Here is a 25,083-nt window from a genome sequence, read left to right on the forward strand (position 1 = left end):
ATTTGGAAAGTACGATTTCCGCAGCTGTATCATAACTAGGTCATTTTGCTGTGTGACAGACTTCGGCCCATTGATATTTTTAAAGGAAACAAGAATAAGCTGATCACAAATTCGGCCTGAGAAACAGAGTAGTTTTGTTTTAAAAGACTAATAAAAATAAATTAAAAAATAAATGTAAAATAGTAAGCATTAGCTTTTGTAGGAATTTCAGTGGCAGCTCTCCGGTTCATGCAATTTAGATGTGAAACGGAACACTGTTTGAGAGAATTACACTTACAAAAATAGCAGTAGGCAAACACTGAACACAACCAGAACTGCTTTACTTGTCACTGACCTGTGATCCAGGAATAAAAATTTCCACTCCAGACTGTGTCTTGATGTGAATTCCTCTAGAGGTTCCTCCACGATGCACATCTCCTGTATGATGAAGAAAACTGACTTACTGAGTGTTGTGGCATCATCCCTCTGCTTCATCTAGCTTTTGTGAGCTATAGATACACGGTGCATAAGAGGAGAAAACAGAGTATTCACATGTTTTCTGGCAATTCCAGAGAATGATCTATTGTATTTATCAGTGCCAACATTTTTGCAGGATGTTGGGGACACGAACTTGAGATGCTTGTGGACATGACTATTCCTCCAGGTGCCTAGGTTTTTATGGCTTCGAAGCAGTGCCTGGGGTGTGAAAGCTGTGTCCCCCACAGCCCTCAGGAGCAATGCTCCTTCCCAGCATCCAGCCTCTGCTTGGTCCCACCTGTGTTTACTATGCATTTCCTCTTTGTGTTACTTAAGATACCCACGGCCCTTGCCTTGCCCTTTTGGACATCTGCCCCCCTGCTCCCTGGTGCCACCTCCCCGCACTGTGTATTGAGCTCAGTGACACCCTCCCATTGTCTCCACTTCTCTCTCTGTTGTCTCTCTCAAGAAGATAAGTCTTTCAGACCACCAGTGCGTTAAATCCTCTTGGGACCAGAGAACAAGCTGAGGTGCACTGCCACCGAGCACTTCTTTGATACATATCAGTACTCACAAAGTTGCTTAAAGTTGCTGGTTGTACAATGGCAAAAAGCTTTATGCATACCTTAAATTCCTCTCTTGCCCCCTCTCCAGTCTACACCAAAATCCATGCTAATGCCAAGAACATACCCTAAAATTCAAGGTGCAACATACAAACATTGTTGTGTGCAAACAAAATGCTGATTCTGCCTTCCTTAGCCAGTCAGATAAATATTTTTGCCTTCATTTTAGAGGTGGAAGTCAAGAAGAGGGATTAAATCAGTCACCCAGGTGAACTCGAGGGATTGGTGTCCAGGATTTCATGGCCGCTTACACCTTCTCCAGGTCGTTCAGCAGCTGGTTCCCCCCGGCACTGGGCAGCTCATTGCCATGTGCAGCCCATTTCGTTTCCCTGTTTATTTTGAGACGTTAGCCACCCAAAGACAAGGAAATTTGCATACAGGATTCCTGGAGAACCTTAACTCAGTTCCTACTGCTAATATGATTACTGTGTTTAAGATTTATGGGAAGTGTCCTCACTTACCCAGAAGGGACTCTACTTGCCTGTCAGGGTTGTCAATCAGTCTCAAGTGTCCCTCAGGTCCCTGAGCAGTAACGGAGCCATGCCAAGGAAGCAGTGATTTCATACCGGCTAGGTCTCAATTAGCCTTTTTAATCTTTTAACCTCCCAGGACAAGACACTTGACGCAGTAGCTCACAGTTGTTAATTACAGAACCGCAGTGGCAGGCGCAAGGTTGGGTGGTCTATCCTTATTTCCACAAGCAACTATCTAACTACCAGGATTTGGGAGGAAGGAAACTAGCAAGAGTCACCTGAAGACACCAAGGGGCACAAATGAAAGCATCTGTACACTGCCACATCGCAGGGACAGAAAGCAGCATCGAAGAACCAAATTTCAAAGTGACTTTGTAATCCCTAATGCAAGGGGCGCAAAAGTGACACGGCTTCTGCAGATCCTGGCTTGCACTGATAATCCTCTTCACTGGATTTTTTTATGCATGAAATGTGATATCTGTAATCCATTCAATTAGCAAAATTAAGAACTTTTTGTGTCACCCTGTCTGAAAGTGTTTTGAGAAGTTCTGAAATGAATGGGATCCAGGGTATGCACTTACCTTTAAAAACTGAGGCGTTGCCAAACGAACAGTTGCAACAAAACAGACCTGCTTTCCTGGCGATGTTCTGTAAACCCTTGGGACAGCCTCATCAAAGCCATTGCAAGTGGAGTTAGGCACTAGGTAGGGAAAAAACCAGGACCCAGAGTCATGCCTCATACAAGATTTGCTCTCCCTGAATATTTTGCACATTTGAAGTGTACTAATTCTAATTTTATTCAGAGTAGTGCTGTAAAAGCTTTTAAAGCTGATATGCATATATTTAAATCCAAGTCAGTCATGTCAGGCAGAAAGACATCAGAGCTTAACTTCAAGTAGGAATCTTACAGGTTAATCCTAATAAAAAGAAGGCCAAACCTTATTACAGAGCATAAAACAGCTTTCTGGAAAGAAACCCCACGCATCCAATTGCTCTTTTTTTCACCACTCACAAGAAAAAATGTATTGCTGCAGCATGCTTAGTGCCCCAACTTCCATGAGGCAGGGAAAAAAAAGCCTTGGCACAGGAGGTAGCTGGGCATTCGTCAAGTCATCAGTGGCAAAACCCTGGGGGCCCACAGCCAGCAAGGCTTCATTGAGCCAGCAAGAGGCTGCTTGAGATTCTTGGCTGCTGAATTGTGCCTTCCCCTTCTGCATCTAAGGAGAACCATCCCCAGCTGTGCTCAAGTTCTGCTTCTTTGAAAGAAGAGCAAAGAGGACTCCACATACAACACTGGTTTCCAGAGCTGGGCATTTCTGGTGAGTCTGCAGATGGCCTGCTGTCTCCTGGGCAGAAGGAAAAGGTGGATGTGATGTGGCCACAGATTCTGTGTATGGCTTCTTATCAGTCTTTTGTAATTGCATGGATCTCATGTTGCTTTGAGGGCCCGCTAGCATCTCCTGCCATAAAGATGTGTTGCCGAAAGAACGCTTTGCCTTAAGCAAGCCCACAGTCCCATGTTAGAATGACATAATGCAAATTCTTCGTCCAAGTTGAACCTGTTTAGAGGTCGCAATCCTGCTCCCACAGCAGTGAAATAAAACTGCGTGCTAAGCTGCAGTGGGAACTGAGCTGGCCCCATGGGCTCTTGCCCTGCCCAGCCAACTGTCTCCTGTGGGGGCAGAGAAGGTCCCATCCAGCAACTAGAATTCACGAGCATGAGGTAATGGAATGTTAACGGGGATCAGTGCTAACACAAAACTCTCTTTCCTCATTATTAGGCCCCCATATCCAACTTTATGAAGTTTTCTACAGTTTGTCTCTTCTGCACAGGACAAAGCAAGGATAAGTGTGTCCATTTCTGTGAAAATGAAGACTTTTGTACCTGTCTGGGGAGGAGATAACTACCAATTTTTGTTCTGAGGTGCTTCTGCACTGGGCTTTAGTTCACTAGCATAAACTGTAGAGATGGAAGAAGTCTCAACTTATCACATGTGCTTTTGGAACCCAGATCAAAAGCCTTAGAATAACAATACATAGCTCGTAACAAGGATAACAGGATGTGAGACGAAAAAATAAGGACTTTGAGGAGAATTCACACCTGTGATTAACTGGTTTAGGCCACTGTGTGCACAATACATATTGCACCAAAAAGGGGAAGAAAGGTTCCCCATCCGAGAAGGCAACGCAGATGTGAACATCCACAGAGATTACAGCCCTCCCTTGCAGTTGAGTCTGGAGGGCATGGCTGGCTGAATATTAAGGTAGAAAATGTGGGCAGAATTCTCCTCCTTTCACCAGCAAAGCACACTAGCTCTGGGGACTTCCTAGGAATATGTATTCATGTTCTGCTCCTGGGGTTATGTGCATATATGAGGGCTTCTATGGGATTATTAACACGAGAGGTGAAAAAAAAAAGAAAGAGTTAGGAGCTACAGGAAACAGGAGAAGACTGAGTAAAGAGTTGTTGGTTCTTTTCTGATATGATTATTTTGTGCAAGTCTATAGATTTCTGTAGTCAGTCCTGTTTAAAAATGGATGGGGTTGCTGTAAATCCACATTAAGAGCATTGTAAAAAGTTACTTTCAAGCTTATTACATAATACGTTGCCACATTTGAAGTCAATGAGGCCGTTTCTCTCTGTAGTAGCCAAGTTCAGTAGCGAATGTTTGCACACTGCACTCTAAAATATGAAAATGAGATAAGCACACTCAGCCTCTGAAGTACTGGTATGATAAGTTAACCTAGTTAGTGAACCCATGGGCTTGCAGATGACATCAGATGCAGAAGAAAGTGGAGACGGAGTCACACCAAGGAGAGCAGATGGCTTTTTTACATCAGCTGTTTGATGTAAACAGCCATGAGCCTGAGATGTATCCCCAGAAGACAGCAGAATACTTCCCTGAATGTGGCATTTGCCAAATAGGATTATATTTCTGGAAGGTAAATGCAATACTAAAGGGTAGTTATTATTGTATAGGACAGCTATGTTGCAAATTTGGGATTTCGTCACAACATTTGGGAATGTTGAACTTAAGCAGCAGTGGGTGCATAAGCCCAAGGAGATGAGACAGAGCTGGCCTGGTGGAAAGTCGTCCTGTCTTCAGACAGCTACTGCGCCATCTCCAAACTCAGCTGCCTTTGACAAAGCCCAGAGCACTAAAAGCCTTGATGATGCAGGCAGGTAGCCACCACCTCGCAGGGTACATCTCCATCTGAAAATGATGACTACAACAACTGAAAGAAAAAAAAAGCCCACATTTGTTTCTGAATTACTTTGCTGCCTGACTTATTTTGTTAGTATCCGTTCTTCCCACAACTCCATCTGCACAGCCTGTTTTGCTCTGCTCTTGCAGCTGGTCAGCAAATTTCAACTTCTTTTTTTTTTTTTTGTGGTTTTTTTTTTTTGGGTGTAGTTAAAAAAAGAGATCATTACATGAGTTAAAAGAAATCCTGGTATGGTCTTTTAAGCATGCGTTCTGAAAAGCCATACTTTAAAATTCTCCAAATCTCTTTAAAAGAAACAATATCTTGAAGTAGCAAAGTTCAGTAGCGAACTTTCTGAGAGCACCACAGAAGAATAGAGGAATGGAAAATATAGTATGAAGTCTGAGGCTATGACAATATTAACATTATAAGTCAAATACAGGTCTTGGAGTGCTTTTGTCAGAAGGCACCTGATGAAAATGTTAAACTGGCTTGGGTAAATGAGGGCATGTGCGTTTCACAATTAAATGATCTAGGCAAAATATCCTGAGTAGGGAACTAGAAGCTTGTGTGACAAACCTAAATATACGATCAGAAAGATCAAACTGTTGTCTCATATATATTGGTTAGCTGATGCTCTTCAGCATGAATTTTAATAGTTTTTGTGGTTACCTATCAGACTTGCTGCTCCTAGGGCTACCACAAAATTATTTTGTAGAAGAAGCATTAAATTACCTGCAAATATCATATAAGGAGATAGAAAGAAACTGATTTGCCTACATACAGGGTTGTTGTTGTTGTTTAGTTTTGTTTTCTTAGAAAAAGACCAGGACACTAAGGACAAGATGTTAAAAAAAAAGGAAGCAAGCCCTTAACTACCATAGACAAAAAGATTTTTATCCTCAGGGATACAAATCATGCCACATGAAATGAATGAAAATCTGTTTAAAAACCCCCAGATGCCACATTATTCAGTTAATAATAGTATAGCAGTCAGTTGCTCGGTCATCTTATTTTAACTCAGGATGTTTAAAATATATTCTTCCTATAACAGCAAACCTCTCATTTATGCCTTTTGAAAGAAGAAAGCCCTCTTTCCTATTTTGTCAGTAGATGTTAATCTTTAAAGAACCAGTCTTAGTGACTGTCAAACAAACTGAACAGTGATTTCAAAAAAACACAAGCCAAACAGACCAGAATAAAATCAAGACTGTTTCATATAAAAAAATTCAGACCACAGATAAACAGAATATTCATCAATTAGTAAATATAATGAAGAAATGTAAGGTGCTAGTGGCAAGCCAGACTGCACTCAGTAGTTTCAGATGAGTAACAGTGACGGTGCCCGGACATCACTTGTCTGCTTTGATCTGTTTTCCCCTTGCTCCTCCTCCTGTTTTTCCCCTCACCATCATCTCTCAATATGAACCCCAAGTAAATTCTTTGGGACAGGAATGGTGTCTTTTTTCTGAAGTGCCCATAGAGAGCCCAGCATAAGTACTGCAGATTGCTAGCTGCAGCTCCTAGGATGTTGCTAATAGTAAATAATAATATGCGGCTGTCAGTTCTGATCAAAACATTCATTTCAGTTTGAGTTATTGTTGTTATCAGATGTTTCTGCATATGCTTATGGAGGCTCAAGATCAATGTATCTTCTGTAGAAATCTGTTTATTTCCTTTAAAAGGAAATTCGGATTGAATTAATTGTTCTGGGAGTGAAAATATTTTTTTCTCTCCAGTGTAATAATTTTTTTGACGGTTATTCTTATCTCTAATAGATGTATCAGCTAACAGTAGAGTATCTGCTATTATTAGCATCCAGCAACCAGATTCTTCCCGAGTATCCATGTAATTGAGAAAAAAAAATGCACAGTTTTGAATTCCACTATAATAATTAATTATATTTCTTGATCAGTAACTCTTCACATAACAGTTATCTCCTCCTTTAAGAGGAAACTTTAGGCATTTTAGATTAAAGGATGGATCTGCCACTTGACAGATGCTGGTGATTCTTTTTTCTTTTGCCGAACATTTTGAAAAGCAGGACTTTGGCTTTGTCATTAACAGGAGTTTTTAAGCAAGTATGTCACCTCAGAAATCGGATAACAAAGCCAATATTTAGTTATGTAATTGTGAGATATCTTCTTCTGTTTACATGTGTACAAAAAATTTTCGCAGGAGGGATAAATCCAGTTCACCTTATCTTTTCTTATCAGAGTGAGCTATTAAGCGGCTTTGTAAAATAATTTATTCACATTTAATTTGACATTTTATACCGGGGGCTAAGCATTCCCTTGGATTTTTTTGAGAGTTAGCTTTATTACTCGCCTCCCTCCTCATCCCTCAGGCAAAACTGGATAGAAGCCACTGTGTTATTCATTGGTGGTGCTGACTTGACTCTACCCCTTATCAGATACCACTGGTCAACAGGTACTGTGATGGCACTTGGCTCCCTCAGGTGTTTGCATATATTCACCTCTCTTTTTAAAATCTGGACTATGTTATCAGAACCCAAAATGTATTAAAAATATTGGAACGAGTTCCTATTTGCAAATTAAAAAAAAAAAAAGTTTACTTTGACAACAAGTAGGTGTTTCTCATAGAAGCAAAGAGGGAACTCTGCTTTCCTCTTCTGTGTGGCCCGTGGGACACCTTCTCTCCTCTCAAGGGGCTACTACATCTTCACATCAGGTTACAGTCCTGCTTTACTCATTGAAGCTTAATTAATGATGATTATATAATCCTCCCAAATGGAAAATCAAATCTCCCGTATTTGATTTAGCGCAGCCAGTGACTCATGCAGTCACTTGCATTGCGGTTGTGCTGGGCGGCCGCTCTCGCTTGGGCACAGCTGATTCAAGGAGGGGGGTCACTCATGTGCAGGCGGCTCATGTCACATCCCCAGTGTGGATCCAGCTGCAGGAATGTCCTTGCAGCAGGGGTGACAGTGTATGGCTTCCTGCACACCATTCCCAGGACCAGCCCCAGCGTGGACCCTCCTGGTAACCCTGGCACTGGCCCGTTGCAGCTCCAAGAGCCTCCAGCCATAGCTGAGCCCAGGAGCTCTGGGGATGACGATCTTCTGAAAGACTGAACACATGCCATGAGCTATGTGAACTTTCCCAGGCAATATCTGGGGCTTGCACATTCATCTCCCTGCCCCTTCTTGGCTGGGGGAAAGGTGCCGGTGACTGTTCCTCTGGGGGAATGGCATGGGTTTGATGTAGGTTGTGTGTGATCTGGCTCCCTGACAGCAATCCTGGTGACAAGTCACTTTGGTAGATATCAGGCATTTGTTCTACTTTAGCAGAAAAAAAAAATCTCTTTGACATCTCAGTACAATGGCCTTTAAAGCTTCAGAGCTTCCACTAAAGTTAGGGAGAGCAGCTAAGCCCCTAACTGGCTTTCTAAGCCTCAGTCCTTCAAATTAATCCATTCAAACCCATCCCTGTATGATGTTCTCAGCCATAAGTCACAATGCGATTAACAGACAAGGTATGAGGAGGAGGGACAGGGGGGCAAGGTCACTGGGACCCCAGCAGGCATGACCCCTTCCACCAAGCACCATCATTATATGAGCAATGAACAATAATAAAATGAGCCTAAGAAGATGATAATTCAAGGGAGGTTATGTAAAAGGTTATGTGGAAGTAGAATACAACTGGTGACATTTCTGTTAAAGAGGGCAAAAAAGGACCTACCAGTCCTTCAAAACATTAGCGAAGGTTAAGTGAGAGAAGGAAAGGTGAGAGATTTGCTAGGACTGTCACTGCCATGACCCTACATTAATGAGAATGAAATAGTTAAGTATCCTGATGGGATCCTGATGGGGTACAGCCTCCCCATCCAAAGATGCTCTGGTGTCCCCGCAGCAGGAATGCGCAGGCAGGGCGGACTCAGAGTACGCTCAGCAAATCCTTGGAAACAAAGGTAGGATTTGGCATCAGGCAGCTAAAAAGCAACAGCAGAGATTTGTATTTAGAGAAGAACATCCTGTATCAGTCTCCCATGTGTAAAAACAAGCTCACACTTCCACTGCTGTGAAAAGCTACAGGGAAAGCATTCTTGAATACATTCATAAGGAACATCTCCTGCTAATTAAGCTTAATTTGCAATTTCTGTCTTTTTCTCCCAACAGTATGCTCAGCTAACTCTTTCCTTATCTTTAGCTTAGCCTCCTTCCTCCACAAACACCTCCAAACCCCAGGATTTGGGGCCAGCTGATCCTACACACGTAGGATGAGCACTGCTCTGTGAGCCACCTGTCTCTGCTCCACCACCCTTCTCACCACTGTCTTTCTTGCCTGCTTGGCCTCACATCTGGAGTGGGGGCTGCCTGGAGAACAGGCTTTTATTTAATGGCAGGAAAAACAGAGCAATTACCGGCAGGGCCAGCAGGTGACAGCCCTGGGGTGCGTGGCTTAGGGGACAGTGCCCATAACAGGATGCCCTGGGGTGCGGGGGGCCAAGCAGAGGTGGGAACCCAGCTCACCGATGCACACAGCAGATGCTCAAAGGTGTCCATGCCACAAGTTCCCGTGCCAAAGCCCAGCTGCTTGTCCCCAGCCCCGGGCTGGAAAGCTGCCCGAAGGGCAGCTGCATTCACACAGTGCTCACTGGAGCTGATGTCCCCCGTGCCTTGCTCAGGGTGCAGCCGGCTGATGCAAGAAGCAAGTATTTCCACCAGGCTCTGCACTGAACTGGGGAAACTGGTCAGGACGGGCAAGCTGCTGTCCTGCAACAGGGAGAAGAGAAGGCACCCAGGAGGAACCATCTCAGACTGGGGGCAAGGGCCATCCCATCTCTATTGACCAGAGTGTCAGATTGTAGCAGAGATGGGAAGAAAATGGAAGAGACAAAATAAAGTGAATGATCTAGAAAAAGGCAGCACAAGGAAAAAAGAATAAGCAGAAAGCACATATCTTATTTGAAAGCTATAAGCTGGGGTCTTTGGAAAATGATTTGGTGTCTTCTGAAATCAATATTTTCCCATTTAGTTTATATGCATTAAGCTAGAGAGGTTATCTGTAATGCAAGTTTTATCTTTCTTCTGAGAAACAGCCACTGATACAAATGCTGGGATATGAAATCCTAATGGATAAGAGGGCAGTATTGAAGCCATGCCAAAATAAAAGGCTGAAAATCCGTGACAAAAATGGATCAAAAATTCCCCTGGTAGAAATGTATCCTTATGAGTCAGCACCCAAAATCCAGTTTCTGCTCTAGAAAACAGAACAGTTTGGTGTGCGCGTCTGTCAGGCAGCCGCATTTCGCTTCATTCAAACTAGAAAGCATACAGGCAGTTTCATTTTTTATACAAATAAAATCTTAAATCAGATGGCTCCAACAAGAAATGCATCTCTCCATCCTGCACATAGGTTTCTATTCTAGTCATGTGGAGCAAGAGCAGAAAGTTAAATGGGGACAGGGACATTTTTTTTTTCACAGAGTGGTGTGTGGTTTTTGGAAAGCACGGTGGGGAATTTTTTTGCTGAGGATGACCTATTTGGAACAATACCAGCGACTTTGGAAATGCCACTCTGGAGTTCAATCAGGCAAGTAACTAAAGCAAACTTGGGCAGGCAGGAGAAGAGAAAGTAATAAAAGAGTGTTTCATTTCTGACACTAATGGCCGTACAGCAATCTGGTTGTTACGGAACGGGTGAGGTGGAAATTTGCTCTTTCTCCCTTGAAAGATGGTTTCCCTAGACTGACTATGGTGCATTAGTGATGATGCTGACTGTATTTCTTTCCTTTTTTTTTTTTTTTTTTTTTTGCTTATTGGGTTCTGCAATGCAGAAGAGGAATGAAAAATGGCATCTGGAGAGGGAGGCAGGTGGCAGCATCCTCAGCTGCTCCGATGCCTGTGGCAGAGGACCCCTCACCCTGGCAAGGGGCGGTGGGTGCAGGCATTCAAGTACGTGACACTGCCATTTTTCCCCAAAAAAATTTCCAGAGAAGGGTGAGAGGGCAGATTTGCCAAATTATCAGTTCTTGCACAGAATTAATTATTAATGCAAGCCAGCAGATAAGGTAGCAAACTTATTATTTAGCTAATAGATAGAGTCTTAGAACACAGTATTAATGAGGACAAACAAACCCTCCTCTGAACCTGTCATTATTTGCGAACTTACCCAGAGTCGAGGATCACTGCTACCAAGTGAAGCATAGTAACAGAAGCAACTGACACAGTTTCACTTTTCATAGGTATTCATCCAGCTTTTGCAAATCAGCTGCAAGATCCACGTGAAGCAAAATTTACCCCATAATGTTAAAAATCTTCCTTTCAGTTAAAAGCCTGTCTTGTTCAATGGAGCAATACTTATATTTTATTTTACACAGCTAGAGTAACATTCATACAACAATTAAAGCTTACCATTGCTGTAAGACCGAAAATTTCCTACAAACTTTATGTATTCATATGTTGGAAATTCCTTTGGGTTCAAACTTCCTCTCAGAAGATGACAATAAAACTCTAGTTCATTGTCAGCTGGATTGTTAAAAGAAGAAGAAGAAGAAATAAATATACTATTTAAACTAAACGCAACCAACGGTATCTTCCAACCCCAATCTTGCTGTAACTGGCCACACAAGAGCAGCTCGTTACCACTCAGGGTCCTGCCCTCGAGACTCACTCGTCCTTCTCTTACACCGCCTTCCTCAGAGGAGTTACACTGACATTGCTTTGATGGAGCCAAGGAGAGAACTGGATCCTTCATTTATAGCTTTTTTTTTTTCTATTTAGGCTTTTCATGACTCACAGCTGTTCTACATCTTGTACTGGAAAACTATGCCTAATTACCTCAAAACATCTATTAAATTAACTTTGCCATATTAGCTACCAGCTGCAGGTTTTATATATACAGTAAATTAAGCTGCTGTGCATTTTATATTATTGTGTGTTTCCTTACCTTACCTCCTAGAGTGAATAAGGCGAGCCAGGTAAAAGGGTCTTTATGAAAAACAAAATTCAATTTGCAAAATAATTACAATGATTTTACAGATACTTTTCAACTATAATGGAAACCAAAGGTGTGTGACATTAACGGATCTCTGAACACCATTTTACTTGAACAGGTTGAAATATCAATTAAGATGTGATTTGTCTCAGGCGAACTCTCGGTTTCCATTTGCTAACCTATTTTCCTTAGCTGTCTCAAAAGATACAATATTTAATAATTAACATAACTGCAAGCAGTCTTAGCCTAGTAAAATAAAGGCCATGTGTTTCATTTAAAAATAGTACCAAAGGGTCATTCCAGGTGGCAAGATCTTTTTAAAAGGCTATACACTTGTTTTAAATTGCACGTCACAGAAAAAACTCTTTATGAGAGAACATTTTTATCCTCTCCATGTTTTTTCATTTACTGGGAAAGATAAAACTTACTTTTTAGGTATTCTGATGATGCAGAATCCGTCATAAGCATACAAGAAGATAACATCTTATAAATTTCTGAATGTTCTTGTTCTGGGAGGAAATTTAACAAATTCTGATCCAAGACATCACACTGCAAAGAAAAAGAACCTTTGAGAAAAATAGAAATATCACAATGAGCATGCAGAGATGTGCAGCAATGTGGACACGAGGCCTGTGGCAGTCAACAGGAGTTTTCCCACAAATTTCACAGAATCACAGAATGGTTGGGGTTGGAAGGGACCTCTGGAGATCATCTAGCCCAACCCAACTGCTAAAGCAGGTTCTCCCAGAGCAGATTGCACAGGAATGTGTCCAGGTGGGGTTTGAATGTCTCCAGAGGAGACTCCACAACCTCTCTGGGCAGCCTGTTCCAGTGCTCTGGCACCCTCACTGAGAAGCTGTTTCTTATATTTAAGTGGAACCTCCTGTGCTTCAGTCTGTGCCTGCTGCCCCTCATCCTATCATTTGGCACCACTGAAAGGAGTCTGGTCCCATCCTCTTGACATCCACCCTTGAGATATTTATAAGCATTTCCAGGGATTCTTGACAAAATCTAAACCGGGGGGATGACTGGGCAGAGTGGCTGCTTCTCCATGGATTCGTTCTCAGCTTAATTCTTAGCACTCAGTGATGCTCCTCTAATATTTCTCAGAGACCACGGGGTGCATTGGGTATGTCCATACACCTAGATGACAAGACCTGGGAGTGAGCTGGAAAACTGATGCCTGGCTCCCCATACCATTCACCAGCTCCATGCACAGGGCTCTTGTGGATCATCACAGCCTAGTGTCTCCCCAGCAAACCCTGACTGGCAGGAGCAGTGGTGCTGGGAGCTGGGTCAGTCCTGAATCCAGCCCACTCCCCCTCAGCTCCTGGGAAGTGTCCTCAGGATGGCAGCCCTTGCTCCCCGCTCCCTGCATCCTGGAAGGTGGGAGCAGGGAGAAGGGGACCCCCCAGTCTGGACATCATTGTGCTGCAGCAGTAGCTAGTTCCCAGGGAGGTGGACTTCATGGTGCCATCAGCACAAGCCCTCTGGCCAGCCGTGGGCCAAATGCATGGGTGTCTCCAGCCCCAAGATCAGCTGGCATGAACCTGAAATCCATCCGAAATCTAGGTACTGAGATTAGGGAATGGAAAGAGGAGATGGATTTGCTCAAAAGGCCATGATTGGCCCAGGGTGAAGACAAGCATTGAGGAAGGTCTCACTATGTTCAGCATGGTGACAAACCCAGCGCTAGAAAGATGTATCTGAAAGGATGTCTTGAGATGAGTGACCCTCGGATGGCATTGACTTGCACCCATCCCACTTGAGACTCCCTTGGGCAGCGCTGGCACACTGACACAGCTTCGTGTGCCCTCAGAGCAGCTGCTGTCAGACTGTATAGTTGTGCTGAAAATGTGTTAGCCCTGTATGAGACTGGAAAGTTATTGATCATCACCATTTATTTATGTATTTACTTAAGACTGTGCTTTGGTTTCCCTCAGCTTTCCACCCATGTCTGCTGTTCTGTGTGGAATTCCTGTTTAGAGTAGTGAAATGCATCGAGTACACTTTGAAAATCAGGCTACTATACTTTACACACTTATCTTGATGCAACAATATATTACTTTAGGTTATTAAGGTATAAGTATTACGTGCTCATTACTTGAATATTCCTTTTGTGATGAATACTTCAAAATTACTTGTGACTTCAGTATATATCTTATTAAAACGCATCCTACTGATACTGCACGTAATTCAATTTTTTATGTATGTATATAAAGATTATATTTACACAAAATAGAGTACATTGTTCCTGCAATTTTGGGCATATGAGGAAAGAACACCTGATGGGAAACCGCAGACGTGAGTCCTGTTCAAGCCTTATGGTACAATCTCAGAAAAGTCATTTTTCCTTCTCATTCCTTTTCTACCTGTAAATGGCAGATAATGACACTTATCCACCAGTTTCACATAAGTCTCATGGGGGTTAATTAATCTCCCATTCACTCAGCAGTAGCTGCAGGAAGATTAGATGTGAGCTGTCACCACTCTTCAAACTCACTATTGCTTCTTCAGTGACCTGAGGATGTACCACCTTTTGTCACCCTGTTGTGAACAAGCTCAGATTCAAAACCTATTATCATTTCTGCAGTGTCATTTCTGTTTAGGGTGATAGCTGTAGAGCTCTGCAACTATGTTTATGGTAGGAGTTGCAAGAGACTTTTTTTCCATGCACCCATCAGAGCAACTTCCAGATCTGAGCACCAGTTATTAATTGATTTGCAAGCCTGGGCATTTATATTTTTTGCCACCATCATGTACCAAATCCAGAATTTCAGGTTTAGTTTGCATCTTTGCTGTTAGATAATACCAACTTTTTCTTTTTAATCAGTTTAAAAAAGAGATAAGGTGTCTACTTCTTAATGTGTTTCACAGCTCTTGCCTCCTGCAGAGGTCAGGCAGACCTCTAAAGCAGCACAAGGAACAGAATTTCTGGATCTTGTATGTGTCAAGACTCTCGAATCAATATGTCAATCAAGAATATATCGACAGGTCAAATACAGAGAAGGAAGCTAACATTCCATGATCTCGCTGGAGCTGTAGGAAATGCTAGGCAAGCTATTCAGTGCTAATTCTGCACCAGACCTGAAGGGCGGACATGTGGTGCAATAGCAGAAAGGTGACCAGAGAGATGGACAAAATTTGAGCACCACAATCAAAAATGCAGCTGTTGGAAGGGAATAGTTTGCACCTTTGTCTAATTATTCTACTTATTCTGAAGCAGGCAGTTCTGCCCTGCTGGCAGAGACAGCCACAAAGCATTGCTGAATGAGACAGGCAAAGCAGATAAAAGAGGAATTGCAGTGGCCGCAGGTGAAGTGGTTAAATGAACTATGTTAACGCATATTTATGCTGCTAAGCTTGAAATCTACTCTGCACCTTTGAATCCATGGATCTTGCTGGAAGAAAATTCTGAGTATTTACTCCTCATAGCTATGGCAGGCAAAGAAACGAAACCTTTGCATACGTGGGTGCTGGTCCATTCTAAATACAATACATCAAGCTCTGCAATCATTCGATGCACAGCTGAAATCTGTGCAGTTTCAAGGAGACAGCTGTACTCCAAAACAAAGCTACTTCGTCACCTTTTCACTGCTTTTTGGTGCAGGGTGAGGAGGAAATATGAGTTATTCCTGCTGCAGGGAAAGAAAAAAAAGCAGGGGAACTGAGCAAACATGGTCACTACAGGAATGGGAAGGTGGATGGCTGCAAATGGAACAGGCTTCATTCCCAGTAACCAAAAAAAAACCCAAGGTAGCTCTGTTCTGTGTGCTGGGATTTGGCCCCTCTGTCAATCCGTATATCCTGCAGTGATGCCAATTGCTAACCTGTAACAGCAACGCTGCACGCAAAACTTTTGTAGGCTATAGGGTGCTACGTGCCGGATTTTTCCACCCTGACATTTAACTAAAGCACCCAGCAGAGCAGAGCAGCTACCTGAGCTTCACCTGGGAGTCCCTGGGGAGAAAGAGCCTCCCAGGAGAAGCCCAGCCCTGCCAGGGACCTCCTACCTTTGCATAGCCACCTCTCCTGCTGACCCTCAAGGCTAGGGGACTAAAGCTGGGTGAGATGGATACCACACTCCCAGTCCACGAGCAGGTGCAGCACCTTCTGTTGGAGTCTGCGGACAGGACACATCCATCAGAAAGCTTGGAAAAAGTCACTCTGCTGCCCGTGTTTAACTGTTTCACTCAGCAGAGCAGGCAAGAAGGGATAGGGAGGACACTCCTCCAGAGAGCTGCATAGTCGTGAGGTCATAGTGTACCTGCTACGAGTTGTGACTGGATTTCCAGGAGTTCACTTCAGCTGTAGTCAATCTCACCCTGTGAGATGAACCCCTTTTTATATCAACAGACTGTAGGCATAGCCTCTAGATCTTGTAATAACAGACTATTTAGAATTACAACAGAGGAAGTTTGTGTTTGAAAATGCTCTATGGAACTTATGGAAGCTGTATTAAAGAGAATTGGATATATTTGTTCTCAGCACCAGAGTCTTTCATGATTTTAATGAAAGAAAATACATCAGATTTCTTGATAGGGGCCCTCAGAGAGCCCTGCTCTGCATTCTGCCCAGTTTTGCTTTCCTTTCAGTGCTCAAAGCAGAAGATTTGCAGAGTATTTTTTTCCCCTGCAGTCACAGAGGAGAATGAATCGGTATTTTGTCCCTCAAACAGTGACTGGATTGAGCTTACAAATAGATTCTGGAGGTAAACAACATAAGCCACGTAGATTTTCCAGACAGCACTCTGATCAGTTTTAAAACTTGAAAAGACACACACTAAGGGCAACATGGGACTAAAATGTCCAGTGTGCACCAAACTGCTCACTCAGTTGTGCCTCTGCCCATGGCCGGAGCCACTTGCCCACCTCCGGCAGGCAGAATCCCTTATAGCTTGCTTAGCTGTGGTCTCTGGGATGCACCCAGTCACTCTGCACACCTGGGCTAGTGGGGCAGTTGTTGACCATTTTCACTCCATCAGCTCCAAGAAGGTCTGTGGGACCTCCCGCCATCTCCAGCCCCAGCAGGTTGGTCCCTGGCTTGGGCTGCTATATGCTGCTTCTGTGGGAACGAAAAATCATGCCCATCTTTGTCCTCATTTTGGGCTGGATACCATGCAAGATTCTCACACAAGGCATGACTTCAGGAGGAAAAAACGATTCAGTCTCTGATGGTACAACTCAGGAATTATGAACCTGAGTCCACCCATGTTCAGCCACGGCTTAAAGTTTTAGGTACAGGGTCTGAAATGTATCTATCTTCCTAAAAATCAATACTTTCCTGCGGCAGATCTACTGTCTCCGCTAAGAATCAGTATTTGGAAGGGATAGCAATGAAACCCCAAAACCATGGAAGACAATGAAATTGCACAGAAATCAGTAAACGTATGAAGACCCAATAGCCTGCATGAAGGACAGGGCTCTCTCTGCCTTTGAAGTGAAGGCAAATGTCAGAAAATAGCCAACTACTGGTTTCCTCAACTGTTGAGGATTAAAGAAAACTGAAATAGATCGATTCAGTTCAATATGTTGTTGCATAGCAATATTCTTGCATTTACCGGGAGCTGCCGCCTTTCATCAAGTTCCTTTCGTCTCAGAAGAAAATAATTTTTGTTCGTATTACAGCAAGGTAGTGTGTGTGAAATACATTTGTCTGTGTGGAAAACATAACACATTTGGTGAAAAAGTAAACGAGAGAAAAAGAATCGTAATTTTCCTAAGAACATGGCTGGGGAGGGTGGTACAATAATGATTTGGCAGCTATTCTTTTTCTCCTGGGCATGTATTTATTTGAAACCGAGCTACTAAAAATGAGTGTGAGGATTAATCTGTCATTATTGTGCCATTTCTCCTGGAGCAGCCTTAGCAACAGGAGCAGGGTTTGGAGCAGTCCCTCTCCCCTGCTCCTCCAGTCCACACCAGCAGACACAGGAGAGTCTCCCACACTAAGACCCAGCATCCCACAGATAAAACAAGCCCTTTGAGCCCCTGAACGCCAAGCATCGGCTCCACTAGCTCCACCCAGTAGCTTTCTTCTGGGGAAAGCAGAGCTGAGCTGCAGGGACAGCTCAGCTGCAGCCACCAGCGAACTCAACACTTCTCTGAATTCCATGGGGGTTTTGTCCTTTGCCTCCCTGTGAGCAGAATAAAGCCCTTAACAAGCTCCTTGCTGGGCTGCCAGTGGCACTGGCGCTATTATCTGCTAGCTCAGAAATCAGAGACAGAAAAGATCAGGCAGGTCACCCTGTGCCTCCCCTGGCCATGGTATTCCTGCAGAGCTTTTTCCATTCAAGCTGAAGTGCCTCATAGCAACAAAAACCTGAAGGGTATGAATCAGATGGGGAGAGAACAGAGCTGATCAACAGCAGCGCCCAGCATAACACAGGGACAAAACTCCTCACCACATTTTCAGGAAAACACCACCTACTCACCACCCTTTTACATATGCTTCTAAAAATGCAGGGACCGATCCTACGATGTATAGTGGAAAAGCCAATGCCAGAATTACTCACCGGTAAATGCCCTAGAAGAGGTGTGATGCTGTCAGACACATAGATGATGCTTCCACCTGTGGTTACTGCTATAATGAAGCCATCTAATGCCTATGGAAAACAGAGAAGTGGAGAGCACTTTAATATAGGAACGAGGGGTGTAAACAGGGCGTCTCATCGTGTGTTGATCAAAACTGTTTGACTTCAGCACCATATTGTTATCGAGTTGTAGGAATGTTATCTCAAGTTGCAGAACAGTAATTCTCTGATTTCACAGTCTGATTTAACTTTTACAACATTCTTTGTAGTCTAGTAAAACCTACTATTGAAGCAACAAAGGGCTCACAGGAACATTTCATGTCTCAGTTTTTAAATTAATCACACATTTTAATAATGCAAAATGACTAAGATTGGATCCCTTGGAAGTTATTAAAATGAACATTTGAGCTCTGTGTAAATATCAAAGGACGATGAAAGGATGCGGTCCTATCTCAAAAAGGTAGTTCTCTGCAAACCCAATAAATCTCAGTTTGTATTAATGTAACATTGTGTATTACTGGGCTTTCATGTAAGTAAAAGCAATGCAAATGATCAAATACTCCTTAGCCTGAGTTTTAATTGAGTGATTTATTTTAAAGGTCGTGGTATTAGATTACTCATTCCAAGCGAAATTCGCCCTTCTGCAGAGTTTCTTCTTCACTTTGGTCCCACCTTGCAGTAAGTCCCTTCACTCCTAGGACTGAAGGGAAATGTCAGCATTATCCCCATCTTCTGCACAGGAACAATGTCTCCTTCCAAATCAGTTTTGTCTTTAATCTGAGCTGCAAAATTTTGAGCTAAATCATGTTCTAAATTAAATATAGGTAGATGTCAAGATCTAAAGCAACCTACTCTAAACAGAACCCCCCTAAAAGTTAAGAGTAAATAGTAGGTATTCAGAGATTATGTTAAAACCTTCCAATTGTAATTAAGGAGTCATTGGTGAACCTCCCAGTGCCTGCAAGTGGAGCAGATCTGGGTCATCCTCCTGTACTCAGCACTCGTGAGGCCCCACCTTAAATTCTGTGTTCAGTTTTGGGCCCCTCACTACAAGAAAGACACTGAGGTGCTGGAGAGAGTGCAGAGAAGGGCAACAAAGCTGGTGAGGGGTCTGGAGCACAAGTCTGATGAGGAGCAGCTGAGGGAACTGGGGCTGTTTAGCCTGGAGAAAAGGAGGCTGAGGGGAGACCTTATCGCTCTCTGCAACCACCTGAAAGGAGGTTGTAGCATGGAGGGGGTTGGTCTCTTCTCCCAAGTAACGAGTGATAGGACAAGAGGAAATGGCCTCAAGTTGTGTCAGGGGAGGTTTAGATTGGATGTTAGGAAAAAATTCTTCCCCACAAGGGTTGTCAGGCATTGGAACAGGCTGCCCAGGGAAGTGGTGGAGTCATCATCCCTGGAGGTGTTTAAAAGATGTGTAGATTAGGTTCTTAGTGGCACGGTTTAGTGGTGGACTTGACAGCGTTATGTTAATGGTTTGACTCAATCTTAAAGGTATTTTCCAGCCAAAATTATTCTATGATTCTGTCAGTTCACTGGTGATACGGAGCTGGTGTTGCCTGCAGTATTTGAGCAGTACAGGCACTGCAAGCATGACTGAATCAGAGCAGATTTTGACTATATTCTGGAGGCAATACCTGTTCAGGAGACAGGTGTACAGCAAACAGCCTGATCATGGTGGCACGGTGTTACAAAACCTTACTGCAAACCCAGGCATGCCTCCAAGCCAGACTAGCAGTTGATCCTGTGAGCTGCAGCACATCCTTCCCCCCTGCTGACTTCAATAAGGGAAAGAATTCTAAGAACACTGGAAAATGCTAATTGTTTTCCAAAAAAAAAAGGAAAACACAAAGCCTTGAATAAAGACACAAACATATGTTCCTTTTTCCAGAGAATGCTGAGCACCCACAACTATTTAAGTCAATGGGAATCTGCTGGTGCTACAATCCTTTGAAAAGCAGGTCAATAACTTATACCCAGTAGAAGAGTGTGTGTTTAGCATCTCTGAAAACCCTCCAGCTGCTATAGTTAGTTTGATTTTGTTAATCTAAGTGCAGAGAATATGTTTTTCTTTAGTGTAATACATTCAAGCTGTTTTCTAAAAAAGCATGATAGCTGTTAACCCATAGAAGAGAGAAGTGGTTTTACAAAGCAGCTGGATTATGCATGTTACTATGGTGAAGGTGGTGGGTTTTTGTTTTGTTTTTAGTGGTTTTTTTTTTTTTGGTTGTTGTTGTTTTTTTAAATCAAGTCTTTATTTCATATCCAATGCAAATTAAACAAAGTGACTCACATCAGACATTTGTGGTAAAATCAAGTTAATTTATGTATACATAATTCTATTTTTATTTATGTGCAACTGGTCTTTCCAGCATTAAGAAGGCATATCCTTCTTCAAAGATTTCACTACTGCAACAGTCCTAGATGGACAAACAGAGTCTAATATTCCTATGTAATCTGATGACAGCCTTTTCAATAGGGTAAGAAAAGGCCATTTTCAGGAAAGCTGATGTATTACTGCAGTCAATTATGCTCCGATTCTTTCAAATCAGCTCTTGAAAAGACCCTTCTCATATTTTAATAACAGGATGGGAAAACTTCAAGCAGTCTTGTCCAAATGTTAATAAAATAAGTAGAAAGGCAAAAAACCAGAGAATGATGAACAGTTGGCTCAACAGGACATCCCAGTACCCAGTGTTATCTTGAAGGGCATGGAAAATCACAGTAGCAAGAAGGTGATTTATAAGCTGGGAAACTATAAGCAATTGTTTTAATCTAAAATTGTGTGGCATACAAGCAGAATCAACAAAGACCCAGCCAGTCAAGCCAGCTGCCAATTTATTGCTATCCAAGGAAATATTTCAGTGCAGACCGAAGGAGTTATGTACGTTAAGTTCCTGTGCACTGAAACGGGGGGTTGGGGGTTGTTGGTGCAATGGGAGCAAAGCGTCTCTCCGCATACAACCAGGGGCATCACAACCAACTGCAATGGCCAAGGGACCACAAGTCCCTGGCGGCCAGCAACATGCCCAGGCTTTGTGCCACCCCTCGGTGGGTCAGGCTGCTCCCCGGAATCTGTCCCTGCCCACAGCCAGAGCCTGGATCACACCCCATGTTCGCATCCTTTGTGGGAGGAGAAGCTTGTTCCCAAAGGATGCTGCAGGGCCACCCAACCTCCACGTGTTTAATATGGGAGAAGATCCTTGCTAAAGAAGATTCCAGCTGTTACTGAGAGTGAAAAATACATTTTAGCAGCTCATTTGCATTTCATCTCGAACCTACATAAATGCCATTGAGTCACCTCCCTTCAAATCCCAGCTAGCATTAAAAGCACCCATGGTATAATTTAAAGGTAATTTAAAAACTATCATTGCAAAATAACCCTGCTCCCTGTTAGAGTAAAAGGTGTTTGATAAGGGCCTTGAAAATCGTTACAGTGGAAGTATTAACTGTATGAAACCAAGAGGAGCTGTCAGGTTTTATCTGCTTGTACAGCACCTAGCACTAGAGGGACGCGACACTGTTGCTTTTTAGGTGCTAGTTGTGCATAAATATTAAGTAATAATAACACCTTCCAAGAACAGGAGAAAAACTGCTGCGTGCCCTTCTCCTCACCTCTGTTTGTAAAAATAAAATGTAACCTGTAATGTGAACCTCTCCCCTGGATTGCCTTTCTTGGGAATCCCTGCCCAGCTTTGCAGGCACCATCCAGGGTGAAAAGCAACATGTGGGGAATCTAATCCCTCGTCCCAGGGACACCTCTGCTTGATGGTCAAATACAGCAGTACCTGAAACCTCCTCTTTTGGAACAGCAGGTGACATTTAATTCTAGACACATGGTCATTTCCACGATTGCTAGACAAAATTAGGAAAGGTATACATGCATGTTCACCTCCAACATCAGCTGGGTGAATTCTTCGTTGCTGAGAAATGAAGGCTTCCAGTCCTGCTGAATTTCAGAAATCTCCGTCTGTGCTGAGACTTCTAGAGAAACAAAACATTTCACTTTTTAAAATTCAAAAACAGTATCTTGCAAGTCTGCTATGAAAAGGTTGAAATAACCTTTATATTCAAAAATTGCAGTTTTCAAGCATGGGTTTTCCATACAGAGACAATAACATCTATCTAAATTGAGCCTCATCCTGAAAAGTTTTCCTCATTTTTCACTCAGCTCAGCTTAAGCTGACTTCGGTGGGAGCCTGTTTTCATAGAGCCATTGGCTTCAGTCAGCCTTACTTAGGGTATTGATCAAAAGATAAAACAACTTTGCCTGAAATTAAAATCATGCCAAGGATTAGCATATGTCAAATTGATATTTACAATTCACAGCTTCAAAATTAGGATGCCAGGGAGCTAGGGTTCAGCCTACAGCTTCTGTGCCAAATAGGGGAGCAAATTCTTCAAAATGTGAGTGGAACATGAGCATTTGAACCAGCCTTGCACTGGAGCACTAGTGTCTCATCCCAGATCCTCCCTGGAGAGGAGGATGTTCTGTGCTGTCATCATGCCAGGGCTGGTTTGTCTTGTTGTTGGCCAACCCTGGCTAGCAGCAACCTGAGGACTGGGTCCCCAAAGGATTTCCATGGAGAAGTGCAGGTGCACCGAGGCAACAAGTTGCGGCTTCACACTGAAACTGGAGACCATACCACAGGTAGCTGGATGCACCGTGGTGAGCCGTTTCCTTCAAAAAACAGCCACTCACATCAGCTCTGCTTGAGCCAGACAGGATTATGTGGGACAGAACTTATAATTCAGAGAGACTTGAGGTGATTTTGTTCACTGCTCGCTCCACTTGTTTAAAAGTGCTCCCTCATTCAGCACTAGCAGTGAGGGGATGCTGAGTGCAGCCCGTCTTCTCCTCTAATTAATCCTATTGATTAACACTTCTGGTGCATATAATACCCAACACTCCCTATTCGGAGCATATAGGTAAACTGGCCAGAGAAATGCAAGTGGCTCAATGATAGATGGCAGAAGCCCCATCCCTGGAGATGTTCCAGACCAGGCTGGACGGGGCTCTGAGCAACCTGATCTGGTTGCAGATGTCCCTGCTCATTGCAGGGGGTAGGACTAGATGACCTTTGAAGGTCCCTTCCAACCCAAACTACTCTGTGATTCTTTGATACTAAAGACTGTAAATTTATACAAATGCCTGTGCATATTGTTGCCTATAAAGAAATCAAAGCCTCCATTCAGGCTTTATTAGTGGAGATGCAGCCGTCTGCTTCTACCAGCTCATTCGACTCGTTTTCTGCTCTGCTGGGGGCTGTTACTGGTAGCATGGTGGCTTTCCACAGCCCCCGTGGTCTTATACAGAGATTTCAAAAACAGGGTCAGGCCTGATCAGAATTTTATTATATAGTCTCAGGATCTAGGATACTTTCAGCAGACTCATAGCTGGAAAAGCTGATATACATGAAACAGCAACTGCTCAAACAATTATTTGAGATTTGGAAAATTCTCTGGATTATAAAGAAGGAGGCTGTTTATGAAGCAAAAAGATCTGAAAATTGACATCCTCCTCCGTTACAACTAAAATCTTGGTTTAGCGTATTAAATGAAAGGGAAATATGACTGAATAAAACAGATCCAAAGTACATTGAAGATAATCAACATTTCTAAATGCTGATGCTTTGTATTATATTGTGTGACTAATAATCTAGTTTAAAAATAGATAACGTTTGCTTTTTTTAGCAAGTGCACAAAAACCAGTTGCAGTTTGACCCAATTGCTGTGGAGGGATTTGTGACTGTTAGCTTTCTTTTACATAGTTGTTCTTCCAGAAATGAAGGGCCTTTTGGAGTAAATTATTTGGGCTATCAGCTACTCTTCTCTACACTTATTCAAATCTCGTGTGAATGTTCTTTGCTTGGCTTTATAATTGAGGATATTCACATCCTCCTTTACTCAGCCTTGGACAGATAAAAGAAAAAAAGAAATGTTATTACTGTCATTTTTAATAGGTATATACAATTATTTGAGATGTCCTAGTCATGCCCTTCTGTATGAAATTACCTTGTCTGTGGCAAAAATTCATTTAAGGAGAAACTGCGCTCTAACAACAGAACCGCTATAATTATTTCCCCAGTAAGTTTGACAATTGTGACTCCGTTATGTTGGGAGTCACGACATAAGAGTTTTTACAGTATTTTTTATTTCACCCAGAGCTCTCCAGGAAACAAGGACTGGAGGTGATGGATGAGTGAAGGTGAGCCTAGTTATGCAGTGCATCGGCTTGTGAGAGCCCTTTCTGCTTTGTAGGAACAGGGACATTCCCCACAGTCACCTGCTGAAGCCTCTTCCTCACAAGAGAAAAGAAAGTTCCATTTTAAACCAGTGCCCTGATTTATAAAGGGAAAGCATTTCAATTATCCGCTGCTGGTGCATGTCCAAGCATCAGGGATCCCAGAGTGCACGTTCCTCTCATCAACTAGAAACTAGATCAACCCAGACAAAATCAGCAGGGTCAGAAATCTCCTCTTCCTTCTGTGAGGGTGTATTTTCAAGGGACTTAACTGTGTATGCATTTTAAAAAAACAAATGCCTGGCTTTCCAGGATTGAACTTTTCTGTTGCAATTGCACACTGCAAATGTGACGTAGTTTCTGCTTCTGCAAACAGGGTGAAGCATGTCAGCTACCTGTGGATGCAATTTGCTGAAGCCAGCTTCAAAAATTGGGGCCTTTTCTGGTCTGTCTTTTCTGCTTACTGTGGAAAATTAAATCCTACACAGTCCACTGAGGAGCAGGGGGGCTGAAAAGATTGTTTCCCTGCATTTTTCTGCAGAAAAGCTGGGGCACATGCTTTCTTCTCTGCTCAGAATATTGCAAATTT

General features: G+C 42.9%; 1 protein-coding gene across 3 annotated transcripts in view; it reads right to left on the reverse strand.

The window, feature by feature from the left end:
- Positions 1-25,083, reverse strand: part of NPAS2 (neuronal PAS domain protein 2) — a 108,678-nt gene that overhangs the window by 25,108 nt on the left and 58,487 nt on the right. For all 3 annotated transcript variants that reach the window (XM_065829490.2, XM_065829492.2, XM_065829491.2), the window contains 6 exons: positions 22,143-22,234; positions 18,233-18,322; positions 12,147-12,267; positions 11,136-11,249; positions 2,134-2,252; positions 335-417 (listed from right to left, as the gene is read on the reverse strand). In XM_065829490.2, the coding sequence (XP_065685562.2) occupies positions 335-417; positions 2,134-2,252; positions 11,136-11,249; positions 12,147-12,267; positions 18,233-18,322; positions 22,143-22,234 (619 nt within the window). The remainder of the gene's footprint in view (positions 1-334; positions 418-2,133; positions 2,253-11,135; positions 11,250-12,146; positions 12,268-18,232; positions 18,323-22,142; positions 22,235-25,083) is intronic.

The sequence above is a fragment of the Patagioenas fasciata genome, chromosome 1 (genome assembly GCF_037038585.1).
Source record: "Patagioenas fasciata isolate bPatFas1 chromosome 1, bPatFas1.hap1, whole genome shotgun sequence".
Classification (NCBI taxonomy): Eukaryota; Metazoa; Chordata; class Aves; order Columbiformes; family Columbidae; genus Patagioenas; species Patagioenas fasciata.